The 19,751-nt window shown below is 39.3% G+C and overlaps 1 protein-coding gene across 2 annotated transcripts in view; it reads left to right on the top strand.

The window, feature by feature from the left end:
• TAPT1 (transmembrane anterior posterior transformation 1) overlaps nucleotides 1–19,751 on the top strand; it is a 48,960-nt gene that overhangs the window by 18,951 nt on the left and 10,258 nt on the right. For both annotated transcript variants that reach the window (XM_077750401.1, XM_077750400.1), the window contains 8 exons: nucleotides 7,524–7,686; nucleotides 10,106–10,241; nucleotides 11,530–11,627; nucleotides 11,806–11,875; nucleotides 13,114–13,194; nucleotides 15,968–16,077; nucleotides 17,467–17,526; nucleotides 17,896–17,964. In XM_077750401.1, coding sequence (XP_077606527.1) covers nucleotides 7,524–7,686; nucleotides 10,106–10,241; nucleotides 11,530–11,627; nucleotides 11,806–11,875; nucleotides 13,114–13,194; nucleotides 15,968–16,077; nucleotides 17,467–17,526; nucleotides 17,896–17,964 — 787 coding nt within the window. The remainder of the gene's footprint in view (nucleotides 1–7,523; nucleotides 7,687–10,105; nucleotides 10,242–11,529; nucleotides 11,628–11,805; nucleotides 11,876–13,113; nucleotides 13,195–15,967; nucleotides 16,078–17,466; nucleotides 17,527–17,895; nucleotides 17,965–19,751) is intronic.

The following is a 19,751-nucleotide window of genomic DNA, read 5'->3' as shown; positions in this document are numbered from 1 at the left end:
ATAAGTACCCAAGGACTCTGCCCTTCGCTACAGCTGAGGGCCAGGGCGATTCTCCACGCCCTCAAGAACACTCAGCCTTCACTGAGAGTTCCCCACTGGCAGGCATTTTGCCAGCTTTGACCCTGTTAAAATATTGTTCATTTTGAGAAGTGGGCAGGGTAATTATCTTGTCTTGGTAGATGTGTTTGTGTTGCCTACAGAGGAAGCACTGTTTCCATAAAGTTTAGTGATCTCAGGAATACTTAGACAACTTTTTGCTAACGAATTAACAACCTTGAAAATTTTTTGCCCCCAAATGTTTTGTTGAAGACTAAAAGAAGGACATCCAGATTATTTAAAAAAGTTTTTTTAATGTTTATTTAGTTTTGAAAGGGACATAGTGCCTGAGTGGGGGAGGAGCAGAGAGGAGAGGGAGACACAGAATCCAAAGCAGGCTCCAGGCTCTGAGCTGTCAGCACAGACCCTGACGCGGGGCTCGAACTCCCGAGTCATGTGTGGGATCGTGACCTGAGCCGAAGTCAGAAGCTTAACCAGCCGCCCAGGCACCCAGACATCCAGGTTATTTAAAACCAGATTCCTAGGTTTCTTCCCTTTTGGTTGATTATATGAAGTATCTGTGTTTCTTGGAAGAATGAAAGTATTTCACTTTTTTAGAAAAGTGGACTTCTCTTTATTATGCTAAAGAGGTATCAGACCTCACTTTTCCAAATTTACTTCTAGAATAAATATAGGTTAACCCATTGTGGACATGTTTTTAATTTACCTGACATTTTTGTGAATCCTCTTTCCTACTCAAACTTGTGACTTCATTTTGTGTTTTAGAAATCTCCATAACATTTGAGCTTAAAGTTGAGAGAGATGATAGAGAAAAATCATGCTCTCTAGTGCCAAGAACTGATTGGTATTTTTGAAAACTTTGCTAAACCATTTTAGATGGTAGTAAGTGTAGAGTAGGCTGAGGTAATAAATGCCAGAATGTTTTTCTTTTACTATCAGAGCAAACAAAATATGTGCAAGCAAATTTCCCAACCTCACTTTGGTTTTAGGCAGAACTCTTACTTGAAGTTTCATGGACTTTTTTGTTTTTAAGAGGCAATAGTGTCTTTTTCCTTGGAGGGTTTACCCCCCAGGAAGGCTTTCATCTCTCAGAAGAATTATGAATTTCAAATGCTTGAGAGTTTCTTAAGCTGTTGGGTTTCCTCTATAAGCCTTACCTCCTTCAAGACAATTTACCTCAAATTCACTTCACAGATAGACAGACACACACACACACACACACACACACACACACACACCACGATTTTTCTCTTCTTAGGCCTAAGCCTCAGTTTTGCCCTGAATGGTTAATCTCCCCTGTACAGCACATGGAGGGAGAGCTCTTGGTAGTTCTCTCTGGGGAAACAAGTATGTTTGTGACTTCCTCTTATCAGGGTTGATCTGCGTGGCCGATATGTAGAGAGCACTGTACTGGTTTTATTAGAGTCTTCATAACTCAGGTTTGTTGTCCCGTCTCCTCACCATGGCACTCTGAGTAGTGTAGCAACATGACAACCTTCTCTCTTTCTTTCTCTCTCGTAAATCAGACCCAAGGGAGGAGCACTTTCACTTCCTTTATAGAATGGAATGTGGTGTCACAGGGACTCCTTGTGGTGAGTAAACCCTGATTTTTCCTTCTATACTCTTGGCCAAATTGACATCCGTGCAAACAGATATTAGTTATAATGGAAATGACAAAAACAGCATAAGCAGACATCCCTGTTGAGGATGGATGCCTGAAGAAAATGCTGTTCCCTGTCCTTTACTTGGGCCTAAAGCTCTGTCCACGTTTTTGCAGGCTTTGACCGTGATCTCACCCACATAGAAAAATCACTCGGTAAAATGATCTTTAATTACATTCATCGGTCCAGACTTGGCAGCAGTACTTTCTCCTCGATGCCATGGCAGTCAGCTGAGCTGGCTTAGCCCCTTCCATACAAGCCCTTTTTATTTTGCATTACTCCAGATAGTGAACATAGCTTTATTAAACCAGCTGGGTTTACTCCTAGTGTCGTTTGTAGGTATTTTAAAACCCAAGGAAACACTTATAACCATTCAGTTTCAGCATTTAGTAATTATTTCCCTACTGTATGTCAGGAGAACTTAAGGTTTAAAATACAATTTTCTCATTAAGGAAAATACCATTTTTTAATTAAAAAAATATTTTTAATGTTTATTTTTGAGAGAGAGAGAGAGAGAGATCATGAATAGGGGAGAGGCAGAGAGAAGGAGGGAGACACAGAATCTGAAGCAGGCTCCAGGCTCTGAGCTGTCATCACAGAGCCGGACATGGAGCTTGAACCCACGAACCATGAAATCATGACCTGAGCCAAAGTCAGACGCTTAACCAACTGAGCCACCCAGGCGCCCCAAGGAAACTCTTAATCACAATACTGTATTTGAATTGATTTCCAAATTATAAAGGAACTTCTTTTTAAAAAATAAGAACCATAAAATGTTTTACACTTTTTAAAAATTTTGCATTCTTTTAGTTATACTACAAATAGCAAAAAGCGTTCAGAGAGAAAGAAAGAAAGATTCAGTCTATGTATTTTATAATGAAATATCTCATGCCGATAGCTCAACACGTTTCTACACCAATTTGAAAATCAACCACGCAGGGTTTATCCCATTTTTCTTGCTCATTTATGTTACCTTTTCTTTTTTTCTTGATCTTTCTGTATGCCTCCACTTTTTACTTTAGTCTCAGCACGTTGCCTTTTGCCATGGAGCGGAAGGAAAGAGCCTACCTAGACCATCTTTGTCCATCACATTGTTCGGTTCCCATGAATCTCTGAGCCCTTTGAAACAACGGCAGTGCTTTCATAGACAGTCATGCATGTCCAGTGGAAGTATTTGAATGAGTAAAAGGTGAAATTTAGAAATGAGAAAATGTGATTTCTGTATGAGTGGCTTGACATGAAAACTTTCAAAATATTTTAAGTTCTGTTGACTATCTTGTTTAATGTTACCGGTCTTGCGATAACTCACAGCCAAGCCCGTACATCAGATTAGTGGGTTTTCCACTTTGTCCAACAGCTTCCTCCACTTATTTATGTGTTTATGTAGGATTTTCAGCATTTGCAAAATGAATTGCCAGTAACTACCACTTAACAGACATTTATAACGAAGAACATGAGCCTGAAAGTACTGTTTGAAAGCCTGTTCCAAGTTGATTGGCAAAGTTATGGATAAGCTTCTTACGGAGTTGGAAATGCTTATCAGATAGTCGTCTAAAACTATCCTGACAGAGAAGGAAACATATACGGGGACTGGTTCAAGTTCTTTTAATTCTGTGAACTTATTTTGAGGTTAGGTCTTTTCTTACTCAGAGAAGATATGTACAGATATCTTTTAAGATGCCACCTTAGAAATTTTTATTTTTACAACTTTTTATATTAACAAGAAATATTTCATTTATATGAAAACAAGTCTCTATTTCTTAGGAGGTCTGCTACTTTTATTCTTTATTTGAATAGTACTCCTTAATTTTGAAAATCAGAGTTCTCTCTGGAGCAACCACTTATGACATTAACAATGGACATTTTCACCAGAGGTGGGAGCATACAGAAGGCAGTGGGTCCAGTGAAATATGGTCCTGTTTTTATTCTCTTTTTAGAAATAAAGAACAAAAATGATGGATACATTTGCTGTTTAGCACAAAATTTTTCCAAATGAGATGTCAGTACAGTGATAATATATTATTAAATTATGCTGAAAGAGAAAGGGTACCAACTTGTTGATTTAAAAGTTCTTTCATTTATTTATTTTTAGCATTTATTTATTTTTGAGAAACAGAGCATGAGTGGGGGAGGGTCAGACAGAGAGGGAGACACAGAATCTGAAGCAGGCTCCAGGCTCTGAGCTGTCAGCACAGAGGCCGATGCGGGGCTCGAACCCATGAACCCTGAGATCATGACCTGAGCTGAAGTTGGACGCTCAGCTGACTGAGCCACCCAGGCACCCACCCCATTTTTTAAAAGTTCTTTTAAAGTAGAGTCTAGAATGGTGGATGGTAGTAAAGAAAATGCCTTCTGGAGCCAGACTGCCAAGGTTCAAATCCCTGATCCTCCATTTCTTGACTTAGTAACTGTTAGGCTGCAGGCACATTCTTGACTGCACTTTGCCTCATCTGTAAGACTGAGATCATGATAGTTCCTTGCCAATAGGATTATTGTGAATATGGAAATGAGTGTATTCCAAGTGCTTAGAACTGTGCCTGCCGCATAGTAGCTGATGTGATATAAGGTGTTTCTACAATGTTTCTGTCGTTTTTACAACCTGGTTTAATCCTAGGCAAGATAAAGATAAACTAAGTTGTTTATACTTAATTGTGAATTGTTACCATCTTCGTTCAAAATGTGTCATATTGTGTGCTATTTTAGGGTATATTTTTCCAATGTTTGGTAGCTCTAATTTCCAACAGTGATTTGTAATTAGTAACAGTATTCTTTCATAGATATATCAATACATTGGTCTTTTGTTGTAAATGTTTATAAAGACACATAATTGTCTTTATAAGACCTTTGTCTCTTAAGTAAAATTACTTTGGCTGAGATCACTTACCTAAGTAAATGCCAATCTATCACCAAAATCTCTAAGTCTAGTTTTCTTTAATTAATAATCAAAATCACTGTGGTAATTAACGCAAATTAATTAATTAATACTGCTCTACTTTTGGTACCTATCATTTTCTTTAATTCATAAAACATGACCTATAGTTCCTAAATAGAAAGGCCCACGACTCTTGGTGTATCCAGCATACGCAGGGCTGCGCCTGCGCTTCTGAGGAAGTTGGGTGGTGAGCTCCGCGCCAGCGCAGTTTGTCCCCTGGCTGCCCCGGGGAGGCAGTCACACACGGGCCGGGGAGGCAGTCACACACGGCTTCCAACTCTCCTCTTCTCATTGTTTGAATTGAACATACGTTTAGTTCCAACTCTCGACAAATGTAATGCCTCTTCTGTTTTTAATCTTGTGGGGATGGGTGCAGGGAATTGCCTTGATAATCGAATAGCCCTTGACAGAGATCTCTGTTCTGGGCCGGGTGCTGGGAGATGGGACGTGAAGGTCACTCTGGGCCACGAAGAGCAACAGCCAGAATCCACTTGGGAGAGAGGAACAGCACTGGACACAAGAGTCGGGGGGACAGGGAAACAGTGATAGAGATTGATCAGCTTTGTCCCTGAAGCAGTTTTGCCCAAAATTTCAGCTGCTAAGAATAATTTCCATTGGTTTGTCAGTTTCTAGCACTGGTCTCAAGACCTACGGTCTGACGTAGGCAAATCCTGACCTGTGGCCCCATTTAGACTCCCTGCTTCATTTCAGTGTCTTCCCACCTACTTCAAAACCTTTGTAGATCTAGTTCTCACAGAATTTGCCTCTTTTCAGGACTTTTGCAGTATCCTGTGTTCTCTCTGTGAACAGATCAAGATCATATCTGACTGAAAACCACGTGTGGTGTGCATTATAGAAAATAAGAATGAGGTCCTGTATCAACTGCTCATGGAGCTGATGCTGCAAACCTCATTTGTAAAATAATATTTCACTGTTTATGTAAAACAGTGTTTCAGGTGACAGTTGGGAAGACTTGCAGATTCCTTGTTGAAGTCTGCAAGACTGTGAAAGGAAACAGCCCCCTGATCCAAATGTGGACAGTGGTTAGGAAAGAGCCTCAGAGAATAGGTCACCAGGCAATACCGAATATATGTAGGGAGACCTTAGAATGTCGAGCGACAGCCAGCTGGAAAATGAGCTGACTCCTTAGGTTGGTGCTAGAATGTTGTCACTGGGATGGAAAAGAGATTCTGTGACTCTTGAAGCAAGTACTGAGGGCTTTTGTTAATTACACTGGGCAGAAAAGCTGTGCCAACAGTAGATGGAGCGAGGAATTTGCCTGCAGGAAACTTAGAGCCGCTTCCATTAGGGTCATGGGAATTTCATAGCCACTGAAAGAAATGTTAAATTTCCTCTTTTCTGTGGGTGTGGGTGTGGGTGGGTTTTTTTTTTTGTTGTTTGTTTTTTGGAAAAGAAAACATCTTACTGTGTCTTAGTAGGATGATTCCATGCACAGTTTAGATTTAGCTCTTTATGCTCTGGCCTCAGAAGTGTAGGTGAGGGTACTTTTCCTTTTTTCCTTTCTAGATTCTTTGGCTGATCCAATAATTAACCTGCCATAAAGCAGACTAACAGAAAAAAAATTTGATTTCACATGTACAGGAGCTCATAAAAATATAAGACTCAAAGAAGTGACCAAGCAGGAAGCATTTATACCTTTAAGACAAAGAAAGAGTAAATTTGTGAAGAATTAACAAGACCCCACCGTTTGGGCTTGGGGTAGCAAGCTAATGAAGAAGTGACAAGGGTTGATTATACAGCCTGCTCAGTGCTTGTGTTTCTTCTCTCTGGTGATAAGGATGCCTTCTATGTCACTCCAGGTGCAAGGAGGAATTCATAGGGGAATTTATCTCCTGCTTTCAAAGGGACAGAAGAGGTCAGAGTGTCCTTGTTATCAGCTGTTTCTTCAGTCACTTTAATTCAAAATAATATGCCACATTGGCATACTTGGCGTATACTGCCTTGAACCCCATCTGAAGTAAACAATGATTCTGCCCATATTAACTCGTAAAACACAATTTTCAACTTGGGTCAAGCGAATAAAAAGATACGAGGGGAGAATTCACAGAAAATATAAATAAATATATAAAGAAATGCCACTTTCCCATTGGGAAAAATCAGCTGGAAGTATGCTAGATGCCATTTTTCCGCAATGGGATTGGCAGAGATCCAAAAGCTGATCCAACCCTGGATTGATGCCCTTGGGCTACACGCTTCCTCATAAGCTACTAGTGGATGTGAAATTTGGTCCAGCCATCAGAGAGGGCAGTTCCACTGCTTCTGTCGAGGGAACATACCCTTCAAGTCCAATTTTAGAACTTTATCCCGCAGATAAATTTTCACATATGAGGCATGACCTGTACACGGCATCATGGTCTATGGTTACAGAAGACTGGATATCTGCCAGTGGTGTTAGGTAAATTATGGCGCAGCCACACAACGGGCCATGATGCCATAATGAAAGTATGAATGCCTTGCAAAATGACATGGAGGAACCTACTATGCTGTAAATGAAAAGTGCAGAGCTACTGTTGTATGACGGGGGCTGAGCCAGTTGACTGCAGGGCTTTGCGATGAGGTGAAAGGCTTATGTCAAAATCATGGAAATCCATTGCTTCAAAGCATTTTATCAGCAGACGCCTGCCCTCTGTGTTCACTTGTTAAGAGAGCCCACTTCTAATAGTAATTCTGTTTCATATCTTTATATTTTGTACTCAACAGAAAACTTCACACTGCTGAGTAGTCAGTAGAATTTGTTCTTAAAAGATGAACGTTAATTCTCATTGTTATTTTTGTATGCCAGTGCATGTAAAGATTATTTTGAGGACACATTAAGTAAAACTCATGCTTTTATTACTTCTTATGTATTTCAGGGACAGACGTTTGCTTCAGCCTGCTCAGGTGTGTGACATCCTGAAGGGTGTCATTTTGGTAATCTGCTATTTCATGATGCACTACGTTGACTACTCCATGATGTATCACCTGATAAGGGGGCAGTCAGTCATCAAGCTGTACATCATCTACAATATGCTCGAGGTGAGTAAGGCCCTCTTAGACCCACGTGGTCGGTGCAGCCTCCTAGGCTGCGGCAGGCTTGGTTGATGCGCAGACTTGGAGCCTTCTGATATGGAATACTTGCTGCCAGCTCTAGTATTGGGACTGTTGTTGGTCTTGATGTTTATACAGTCACTTGAGGACCTTGTTAAAAATGCAGATTCTGATTAAGTGGTGCTGGGCTGAGGCTGGAGAATCTCATCCTGACGATATGGTGTCCGCTGCTGGTCCTGGGCCCCCAGGACGTGACCTGTCCTCAGGTAGGGGAGAGAAGGGTGCCTGCTGCCTAGAGTTTAGTCAGTACCCCTGTGAGAAGGTACGTTGTCAGTTGGTAGGGAAATTTGTTTGCAGATTCATTGGAAACCCATGTATACTTTTCACTGGACCTTTAAAAGTTATGAAGAAATGATAGGATTATGTATGTGTTTGCTATAATAGATTTACATTTTAAAGTGCTTTGGAATTTTTGCATAGAGCAAGCAAACAGAAGCTTCCCAATTTCTCCAGTACTTAATATTTTATAATATAATGTGTTTCACTTCAGAGCAGTCGATGTATGAAAATCTGTTTTCATACAAAAAATAAGCAGCTACACAAAGCAAAAAAAAAATTCTTTGCTTTAATAAGTTCTTAAAATAGTAAGTAAGCTACCCTAGGTGATATAATAAAACTTTTGAGATTCAAATGCATTTTCCTATACTACTTCTTAGGGACACAAGTAAAGTCTACTTATCTTTTAAATGAGCCGGGAAAGGACTTTCCCTAATGACTTGGGCAGCTGGAGTGGTGTGGGGGCTGCCAGCGTGTCTGCTCTGAGACCACGTTGCTGTGCTGGAGCAGGGCTCTTCCTGTCCTCACAGAAGCCGTGGAACTCTGGCCATCCTGCTTACTCCTAAGTTCACTGACCAACATGATGTAAAACCTACCCCAGCTGCCTGATTCTAGGCTCATTGCCTGTGCTCTTGTTTCGCCCCTCCAAGTAGGATGCAGATGGTGGGTGTGGGGTTTTGAGGCAGAGTAGCCATTCCAGTCTCCTCCCACCCCTGCACCATACAGAAAAGCCTGGGCCCATCTCGTTCTTTCTGTGAGTGACTGGCTCTTCCTGCCGGGGCCTACTACTTTCTTCCCCTGCCTTCCCTCATAGGGGACTGTAGGTGCCGAGGGCTTCTGCCTACCCCTAAACATAATGTGCCCCCTAGTTTATAAAGCCCTCTACAGGGTGGCCTTGGTACTGTTATTAGAGAATAGGCTTTAAGGAAAAGGGTCCATGAATTGCTGATCAGAACGGCTGAAACACATACTCACTCTGCAGACTACAGCTGATGATGTGGTTTCAGCATAGTGGACGGGGGTGCAGGCTCTCATCTAGGGATACACCATCTCTGACTGAACCCTTGCTGTCCTGGGTGTGGCTGCAGGTTGCTGAGTGTCTCTGACTCTTTACTGCCTCACCTGTGAACCACAGGTGCTAGGGGAATTACGCATGGTCAGTGAGGCAGTACATAGGGCTTAGCATGGTGCCGTACGTGTGTTGAGCACTCCCTGAAAAGTGGGTAGCTCTTATGTCTTCATTTAGCAAATATTTAATCAGTAATTTCTACATGCCAAGCACTGCCTTTAGACCCTAAAAATCCAGAGGTGAGCAAAGCCTATTCTCATGAATCTTCTGTTCTTCAGGTGGAAAAAGACCGTAAACAAGGAGATATTAGGAAATGAGAAATACCATGGTGAAAATGAACAGAGTGATGGGTTAGAGATTGCGGGAGCCCCAGGTTGATGATAGGGGTGTGGATGCCCATGACAGCTGCAGCCTGCATTACCTGTGCCCTCCTTTTTCCTCCTTTTTTTTTTTTTTAATGTGCTTCTAGTTATATATCCTACTATATTCATGGAGATTCGTACCTGAAAATATTTTTAGGAAGTAAATCTGCATATTATATACTATATAATTAACCCAAGATAGATTACAGCTACCATTATTTCAAAATATTAGGTAGAAATACAGTGGGTCAAATTGTATATTTGTCCTAAAGGATTTAAGTCCAGATCCTGAATCTGAATTCGAAGAACGAAAACCGGGGGACCTATGATTTTGATGTGCCTCTCCCTTTTATTTTTGCGACCACGGAAGACACTCCTTGTTATGAATGTAGATACTGAGACAGAGTATACAAGAATTTAAACACTCACTATATGTCAGAGAATAAAGAAATACCCCTGCATAAGTAAACAAAGATCTCTCTTCTTTTGTTGTAGCTTGCCTTCCAGGGGGATTTAAAAAGAGCTTCAGTATTTAAGTTGCATCTGAATTGTAGTAACATGTTTTGGTGGAATATTGAGAAACACGTTTCAGGGAAGAGAACAAAAAAGCAAACACCTTTCCAATAATTTTTCTCCTTAGGTAGCAGATCGTCTGTTTTCATCATTTGGACAAGATATATTAGATGCTCTCTACTGGACGGCAACAGAGCCTAAAGAAAGAAAAAGAGCCCATATCGGGGTGATTCCTCACTTTTTCATGGCCGTCCTCTATGTTTGTATCCTTTAGAGTTACTGGGAATTTCAACTTAGTGCATGTCTTACACCATTTTATTCAGTTAGGTGTTTCCCAGATTTAAAGGGTGGGGTGTGTGTGTGCTGAAGATTAATGTGAAATGTCTGCTTTCTTTTGATAAATTGCCTATAGTAGTGATTATAAATTAAAGAGACCTATGTGTGCTTGCTCCTTTAACTGGGAGAAAACAGCTCTGTCCCAGCGTAACTGATTATATGGAAGGACTTGAGAATGAAGCGTCCGTGTTTACACATACTTTATGTACATCTGTATAACTTTCATACCCACTGGAATTGTTTGGAAGTTATCTTTAAGCCTGTGAATTCTTTGTTAAATCCTAGGGCTTAAAATGTATACAGCTCATCTAGAGGTAGAATTTGAAATTGGTTGAGAGGAATTTTGGAGGTTTTATGTCCACTATTCCCCCGCACCATCTTAAAGCTTTTCTTTTGAGGATCAAAGGTTTTACTATAAACTTTGTGAGTGCGTGTGTGTGCATGTGTGCATGCGCGTGTGCCCATATATACCTTTGTACACACGCATGAGTAGCTGCACTTCAGTTCCACATGGGGTCAGGACTCCTGAAAAAATGTGACTTGAAAGGATTGGATTAACACTTGGAAAATGAAGGGGCTAAGTGGGAAGGTTTCTGTAAGCATGAAAGTTCCAAATATATGGAGTAAAACAGCTACTCTTCTCATTTAAATAAACTAGTCCACGTGTAATACGAACATAATGCCTGCAATTTGTGGATGTTTTCAAAAATGACATGTAAAGAATCTTCATTATTAGACATTTCTTATTATCTCACATCCCCATTCCCTGTAGAACTACAGATGCCAGTTGCTTCCAGACTTTTATTTGTGTGCTTTTCTATTTTAGAATGCAAACTAGCTAAGTCACTTTTCTCAGTATTTATCCTAATTTATTCCATAGATTTAACAAACTTTTTTGAAGACTTATTTCCCAGGCCTTGTGCCAAATGTCAGAAATCCAGAAAGAACCAGACAGCCGTCTTCCAGGACTCGTGGTCCGAGTGAACAGATGCACTGAGACTCATTGGTGCTTTTGTTTCACGTGGGTCCCGTAAGTCTTACCTATGAACTTTGTATCCCCGGTAGCTAATGAGATAACAACGCATGAACGCAAGACTGGATTTAGAAAGCATAACCAGACCCCCCTCTCCACTTTGTTCACTTTCAAAACTGTGTAGTTGTATCCACTGATATGACCTGAAAATGGGCTTTTTCCTTGATGTCACTCACTGCTAGTTTTGCATGCAATTCTCATCATGGTTCAAGCAACAACTCTCAACGTGGCTTTTAACTCACACAACAAGTCTCTGCTCACCATCATGATGTCTAATAATGTAAGTATGAGGTTTTATTTTACATGTTTGAGGTTCTGTGGACACTTTAGTGGTAATATTCTGGATGGGACAAAATTATTTTTTCATATTATTTACTCTCCAGGAAGTTTTATATGTAGCATGTCCGTGTTTTAAACTGTTATAATGATAAAAGTCGTGTTTTTGTTTACTATTGCAGTTTGTTGAAATTAAAGGAAGCGTTTTCAAGAAGTTTGAAAAGAACAATCTTTTCCAAATGTCAAATAGTGGTATGTACACTTGGCCTCTACAGGCAGCCTTATGCAGTATTATTTTACAGTTCATTTTGAAACTGGGATGTCACATTTCCTCCGGGTTACTGTTTCTTTGACTTAAGTTCTCTCACTCTTACATTCTCTTACTCCCTCAACATCTTTATCTAAGTTTTCTTATTCTCCAGGATATTGTAATCTCAAGATATTTAAGATAATAAATAATGAGAAACATTTGTATAGCACCTTACCATATTTTCAGAGCTGCTGCTTAATCCAGAAATTTCTTTGTAGCAGATGATGTTCCATTTTATAGATGTGGAAACTAACACAGAAAGTAATTTGACTTCCCCAAGGTCACACACACAGATGCTAAGAGCAGAATTATGACATAACCCTCAGATTGTCTCTCTGTTCTTCAGCTTTTTCAGTTATGCCATAGTGCCTTCTTACTACCTTGAGAAGCATGAAGGCTCAGCATCTATCCCTGGAAACATTTTCTTTCATAGTTATGAAAATCAAAGGAGCATAGTGGCGTAGTTCTCAAAGTATAGCCCAGAGAACCCTGGAGGGGTGTCCCTGAGACCCTGGAAGAGAGTTCACAAAGTCAAGACTGTTTCATGAAAATATGAACACATGCTTTATCTCTTGCCACACTGGCATTTTCACTGCGGTGAAAAATGGGGTTGAAAAAGCCCTAATGAACTATCATTGCGCACGCCCCAGAGTGTCTGCTCCTCTGGTGTGACAGTGCCAAATGCTAGCAGGGGTACAGAGTGACGGACATTCTCATGCTTGGAAAATTGCTCTGGAAAGCCTTCTGGCAGTTTCTTATACATTTAAGTGTTTGTCTTGTAACTCAGCAGTTAGAGCACATTTTCACAAAAGACTTCTACCAGAAATTTGGCAGCTTTATTCATAGCAGCTAGACACTGGAAACAACCCAAAGGTCCATCAGCAAGAAAACAGATAAACAAATGGTAGTTGAGCCGGAACCTTCCTCAGTACTAAAAAAGAAAAAAACATGGATCTCTATTCAACCATATACAAAATGGGAATTTCCATTCTAGAACTAGGTCAGTGAAAGATGTAAATGCTTTACCAATGTAACACCGTCCTATACATGAAGTAGTGTATTTATTTTTCAGACATTTCTACATAATCATACTTTGTGTTCTGACTAAAAATTATACATGTACTGTATTACTATTACGTATATGCAGTACAGTATTTATATGTTAAAAATTTTTTTTCAGATATTAAGGAACGATTCACGAATTACGTGCTTTTGCTAATCGTGTGTCTAAGAAACATGGAGCAGTTTTCTTGGAATCCAGGTTTGTAACGCTTAACAAATATGGTGCCTTTGAATTTTACTCTTGCACCGTAAAGCATTCTTTTACATGGAGTTAGATGAATATTGCAGACAACTTCAAAAACGTCAGCCATTCCACTCCTTGGGTGTTGAAAAGACCTGCTTTGGTAGGGGGGAGTGAGTGTGTTCTCTGAGGTGGCCGGGATGCCGCGGCGTGGGAGGCCGTCTTCGGCCGGCACTCCCCGTAAACCCCGCAGCGCCTCCAAGCGGTGGACTGGGTGGGTGAGCGGAGCCTGCTGGGCCCTGCAGCCTCTTTGTTTATTTGTTTAACTGGAGCAAGCTGGGGTTCTCTAAACACAGTCAGCTCTTTTCCACTTACAGGATTCACCGGAGAAACTTCTTTCTTAACATTTGTCTCTTACTCGTTTACTGCCTTTTAATCAGCATTTTGAACAAGGATAAATTGAAGAAATATGATGTCAAGCAGTAAATTTGGTTACTTATACACCTTTAAGTCAGGGTTAATAGGAAGTTGTGAAAATTCTATGAATTTTTGGGGCATCTAGGTGGCTCAGTCGGTTGAGTGTCCAACTCTTGATCCCAGGGTTGTGGAATGGAGCCTGCGTCGGGCTCTGTGCTGGCCGTGGAGCCTGCTTAAGATTCTTCCTCTCTCTCTCTCTCCTTTTCCCCTCTCTCTCCCTCTACTCCTGTCCCCCTGCTAACTCGTACCCTCTCACTCTCTAAAATAATTTTTTTTTAAAAGGATTCTATGGATTTTCATCACCCATTCACTTAGCAGACATTTACAAACGGCTGGGCACTGTGGCCCACATAGACAGTACTAAGATATGTGTAGGACTCCCAGGTTAATAGTGAAAACAGACAGGTAGTTAAACACAGTCTGGAAATGCTGAAGCGAGCTTGGTGGGAAACGATCATGTGCTCAAGTGTCTCAAGTAATTGAGAGTTTTTTTATGTCTGACATTTTGATACAACCCTGTTCTTAAGAAACGAGATTTTTTTTTGTATTTTATTTATTATCCTCAATGCCATGCACATTCCAGGTTCTTAATAACTTCTTGTTAATTTATTTTGATTCATTGCTAGTGTTCAGGTACCTGTGAAAAACCAGAAACAGTTGTTAAATGATATATACGATCTTGGAAATACATTTCCGAAAGTAATTTTCTTGTGGAAAGCATAAGATGAAATACATCTCACGGTGGCTTGAGTTTTTACCTGAATAGATCCAAAGTCTACCTGAGCTACGGCAGCAAAGCCCTCCTCCCCACACTGGGATTTTCTCTGTGCACCTGCATTCTTGGTTTACAGCTATGTCAGCTAACATGGTGTCTGAATGAGGCTGGGTAGTGGGCATGTGAGGCTGGTCCCAGCAGAGCCCGCATGGGATCAGCAGTCTTGAAGCGGAACTGTTGTGCCAAAGGACAGTAGTCCTAAGCCTGCTGATGGCTGGATGTTTGAAGTCATCTTCTCATTTGTACTGGGACTTGCAGCGGATTGCCTTGGGCCTTCTTTATTACTGCTATGGCAGTATGATAAAAGGAGCACTTAATGTGGGTGAATTCATCATTCTTTCACTCTTTCTTTAGTATCTTTTTTTAATTTCTTTTTTTAAAAAAATCCCATTGTGGCGCCTGGGTGGTTCAATTGGTTCGGCTCAGGTTGTGATCTCATGGCTCATGAATCTGAGCCCCGCATTGGGCTCTGTGTGATAAGTTGGAGCCTGTAGCCTCCTTCAGATTCTGTCTCTCTGCCCCTCCCCCACTCACACTGTCTCTCTCTGTGTCTCTAAAATAAACATTAAAAAAATCCCATTTATGAAAGCTTCCTGTAAGCTTGCAAGATCGTGAATAACATAAGAGTAATTCTTGCTATTTTGTGTGCCAGGCACATTGCACTGCCTGTCTTCATTCTCATAGTCATAAAATATGGATCCTTTTTATTTTGTAGATGAGGAAACTGGGACTTAGGTCATTAAGAAACTTGCCAGAAGTCATGTAGCTAGTTAGTTGCAGAGTTTGACCTGGAAAGAAGTTTCCTGATTCCCAAAACCTCAGCACAATGTCAGACCCACTAAAACTGTCAACACGGATGGCCTGAGCTGTATTCTCCCCACCCTGCCCTCCAGTGCCCAGATCCCAAACTGCCTGCATCCTTGTTGACATTTCTAACCTTTTTCTTGCTCTGTCACACTCTCACATCATTCTTCAGGGTGTTAGGAGTTATTTGTTTGCATTTTTTATCAGGTACTCGGTACTAAATTGACATCTTAATAAATATGATAAAAGGTGAGCAAACTTGACAGATGGCATCTGTGGGACACTGAAATAAATGGTCAGTATCTTTAAATCATAGTGATCAAAGAGAGGAAGATCGTTCTATTAACTTGGGCACATGTCCCGACTAGCTATTTACTGGCACACTAGGCAGCTAAATTGAAGGATTTTACAAGAAGCCTGCCTAATTAGTCTTCCTACCAGTGTGTTGGCTGTGTGAAGGAAGTCAGGGGCTCCACTCACCTCTGTGACTTGACGTAGAGACAATACACAATAAGTATCTATTGAATGAATTTTCCTTTAACTTGATAAAATAGACTTCTTTTGGTAATTAATTGAATGCTAGTTTTGCCTCTGTTATCATTTATTAGCAGCATTATAATTGAGCCCTGCTGAGATTTCAGATTTCTGTGGCTGCCTGTTTAATACTATTATGGTACATAGTACTCTGTTCCTATGAAGAGATTTAACTGTCTCCCTTTCCCTACACTTTTCTAGATCACCTCTGGGTGTTGTTTCCAGATGTCTGTATGGTGATTGCATCAGAAACTGCTGTGGATATTGTAAAACATGCCTTTATCACCAAGTTCAATGACATCACTGCAGATGTATGTATTTTAATAAGCAATTCAATCTTTAATGTTGACTACTACTGCTTAATATTATGAAGTTGTAAAATAATGAATCCAGGTTTACGGCATTTATAAAGATAGGAGTACTAATACTTTAAAGTTAGAATTATAATTTTCGATTTCTAAAAATTATTATAGTACAGAAAGTATATTATTTCAATGTTGAACAGTCGTATTCCATACTTTTGGGTGAAAGTATAGATCGGCCAATAGTTGAGGTCAGATTAGAGTGTCCCTGACTCAGAATCATTATAAACTGTTAATACAGTCATAATTTGTTTACTTAAACTTTTAAGAATTCCATTGTTTTTACTTAAGCATTAGACTGTCAAAACTGTTCCCTCTGGTAGTTTTTTTTTAAGTATTTTACATTTAAAAATGGGTTTTTTTTTTTCTGATTATAGACTTCTGAAAAGTTCTAGAAAACAAGAGTCTTATACTTTTTTTTTGTGAAAGCAGTCAAGAAGTTTGTGTCTCAGCCAGCTGTTCTCTGGAGTTCCCAGAGCAGGCATGTGCTGTAGGCTCATGGCACAGAGCCATGAGAGTGAGTTCCTAGTGCCCCCCCATTCCTGCCTCAGCCCCAAATAAACATTAATTCAGCAGTTTCCTACATTTTATTTGGTTTATACTTTGTCTTATTATGGCACTATTTCAAAAGGCATAGATTTGAAATCTAATGTGGTTGCAACTGCTACTATATGATGATTTAAGAACCTCTGAATGCTTTAATATAAATAAGATTCTTTATTCTTTTGTAAAGCAGTGACCAAGTAATTTCACTGTTTACTCTCTTGTCTTCCTCAGTACGGAATGGAATCTTCTTCTCAGCATCTGAAGTCGAAATTCATAAACTTGATTCAGTGCAGTTTTTAGTGAAATGCCAGTTTAGAGTCCCTTCGTAACTTCTGTGTTCTCTAACTCAGTTTTATATGTTGTGTAGCATCCATTTTTGAAGAAGGCATCATTATCGTTATATAGACAAATTTTTTAAACTGTTCATTTAAAATGTCAAATTATTTTATATATATTATAGTATTTAAAATAGCCATTCTTCCCCAAATTCTAAACTCTCAGGGTCATAATCATTGACTGTTTATCCCTCTTTGTTTTTTGGGATTTGTTTTGTTTTGTTTATCGCTCTTTGAAGGGAAATCTTTGAAAGGCTCGTAAACATACCAGATGGGGGAGTTAGGGCAATTTTACCCTCACTCTAGGAAAATAGAGAAACACTACCCAGATGTCTGGTTGGTGATCAGCACCTTTTTCCTGGTTAATTATTAATCATTTTCATCTACAAAGTCTAAATCTGTGTACAATGTATATTTGCACTATATTACTTAATATTTCACTTTTATTTGTCTTTAGGTCTACAGTGAATATAGAGCCAGTCTTGCTTTTGACCTTGTTAGCAGCCGACAGAAAAATGTGAGCATTATAACAGAGACATAGTCTGATTAACTGAACAGTGGTTTAATTTAGCATGGAATATTGGTTAAGGGAAAGTTCCATAAATTTCAACTTCCTACTTAATCTCTGTGTTTACGATTTAGTAAACTAATGGTAGCCCTTAACATTAAGCAGGATATGATTTCTCTAGCATTGTAATAGTTATACAACTTTGGATTTAAAACTTCTTATGAACATTTAGATAATGTTCACAGTATTTTACTCAATTATATAATAGGTGGCGGCTTCTGTTTTTGTGCATAGTCTCACCTGTTGAGAACATTTGCTGTTCATAAGTGGAAGTGAGCTCTTTAAATCCCGTAATCCTTCTCTCCTTTCTCTGTCCAGGCGTATACTGACTACAGTGATTCTGTGGCACGGAGGATGGGGTTCATTCCTCTCCCACTAGCTGTTTTAGTAAGTTCATACTTTTTTTCCTTTTTTTATGATGAGATAGCTGTCATTATAGAATACTAATTAATGGATTATCGATAAGTTTATTTCAGAAGGACTTGATACAAAATGACTAGGAAGGAAATTTTAAGTTGTGGCATTATCTTCTTGGGTTTTGAGCTGTCCAATAGATAAGTAATTTTAACAAACTATGTTATGTAATGGCTTTCCTAGCAATGAGAATACTCATTTTTGCTTACACATTTGGCAAAGATTTTTCTTTTTGAATGGAAATGCCAGTGGTAGGCATTGGCATGGCCACCATAGCATGTATTAGCAGAAGTATAAGAAGTCACTCCAACATTTCTAAAAGGCAGTTTAACAGTATAATGCTTTGATGCAGTAATTCCAGTTCTAGGACTTTATCGTAAAAAGTAGTTATAAAAGGCACATGATGGTTTCTAGGCAAGATTATGCATTGCAGTGGCATTTTTAGTAGTAAAAATTTGGAAAGAAATGAAGTAGGTTAAATAAATTATGGTATGTTCAAATGAAGAAGTAGTCTTTATCCATTATAGTCATTACTTTTTACAATTTTTCCAAAATTTTTACTGTTATTCTCAGAAAACATCATTTTTTTTAAAGCAATAGCACTGTAATATATTAGACCAATCCAAGATATTGTCGCCGACCTTGAATAATTTAATGAATTGCTCGGAACAGCCTTGCAGAAAGTTACTAGCCACATCGGGCTGTAATAATATTATTAAGAAGATTTGCTGGCTGCACCTGTATTTGATTATATTCCTTGTTGGCTACCTAGTCTCACATCAAAACAAATGCAACCATCTTTTTGCCAAAGGACATCTAGAATTCTCCTGTAGATGCAAAGTGTCATGGAAGTCAACTAAGAGATGTATAAAGAAATTGTAAGTGATACCAACTGTATTTTAGACCAGTTTGCCTGACCCTTTTTAGAGGATGGGAGATTAATAGATTTAATGTTAATGTATATTTCGTCATAATTCTCCAAACAACCACATCCTAAATGTTTTCAATTCTGTTAGTAACTTGTTTATTATATAATAGTATGGCTTTCTTTTGTTTGGGAAAAGGAACTCCTAGAATTTTGGAAAAACGATATTTTAAAGAGTAAAATTGTTGAGGGTTTAAGAAATTGATAAAATATCAAATTTTTCTACATTTGTTTCCTACAACTGGAATCATGATACATGTAGCATGAAGATACACCTAGGTTGCCTGACTGACTTTTTTTCTTTTAAGGATTGGTTAAGTGATTGGATTTAAATGTGGCCCTTCTTTGCCGAATAATAATTGACTGCCTAGTAACTTATTTGCCAGAAAACTCTATTCATCATTAGTATAGATTCTTTAATTTAGTATTTTTAACATTTTCTCCAGCCTTTGTTTTATTCCTTAAATGAGTTTTTATGGTTGTTATACCAAAAGATTTATGTTTAATAATTGATCAACGAAATGCTTCTACAGAACCCCTGTCTTTCAGAGGGGCTTATGCAGTTACGCAGGGGTCCAGTGGGTTTTCTTCTCTGGCGCTTTCCTCGCAGAGGTCCAGAGCCAGCCGGTAGCTTTGGCAGATAGCTAGGAGCCTAGAGGAATAATCCGGCGCCTCAGCAATCCCGCACATTCTTTACCTGAGGCCCACGAGTGACAGTATTTCTCTCTAAATGTTACCTTTATGTTCTAAAATGCATTTGTATCCAGGAGACGTAAAAGAAACTAGGTATTAAGGTCTTCCAGAAATTAAGCTTTGGACATATGTATCTTAAAAT

Source organism: Crocuta crocuta, unplaced genomic scaffold (genome assembly GCF_008692635.1).
Source record: "Crocuta crocuta isolate KB4526 unplaced genomic scaffold, BGI_CrCroc_1.0 scaffold179, whole genome shotgun sequence".
Taxonomy (NCBI): Eukaryota; Metazoa; Chordata; class Mammalia; order Carnivora; family Hyaenidae; genus Crocuta; species Crocuta crocuta.
This window is presented reverse-complemented; position numbering and strand designations above follow the sequence as displayed.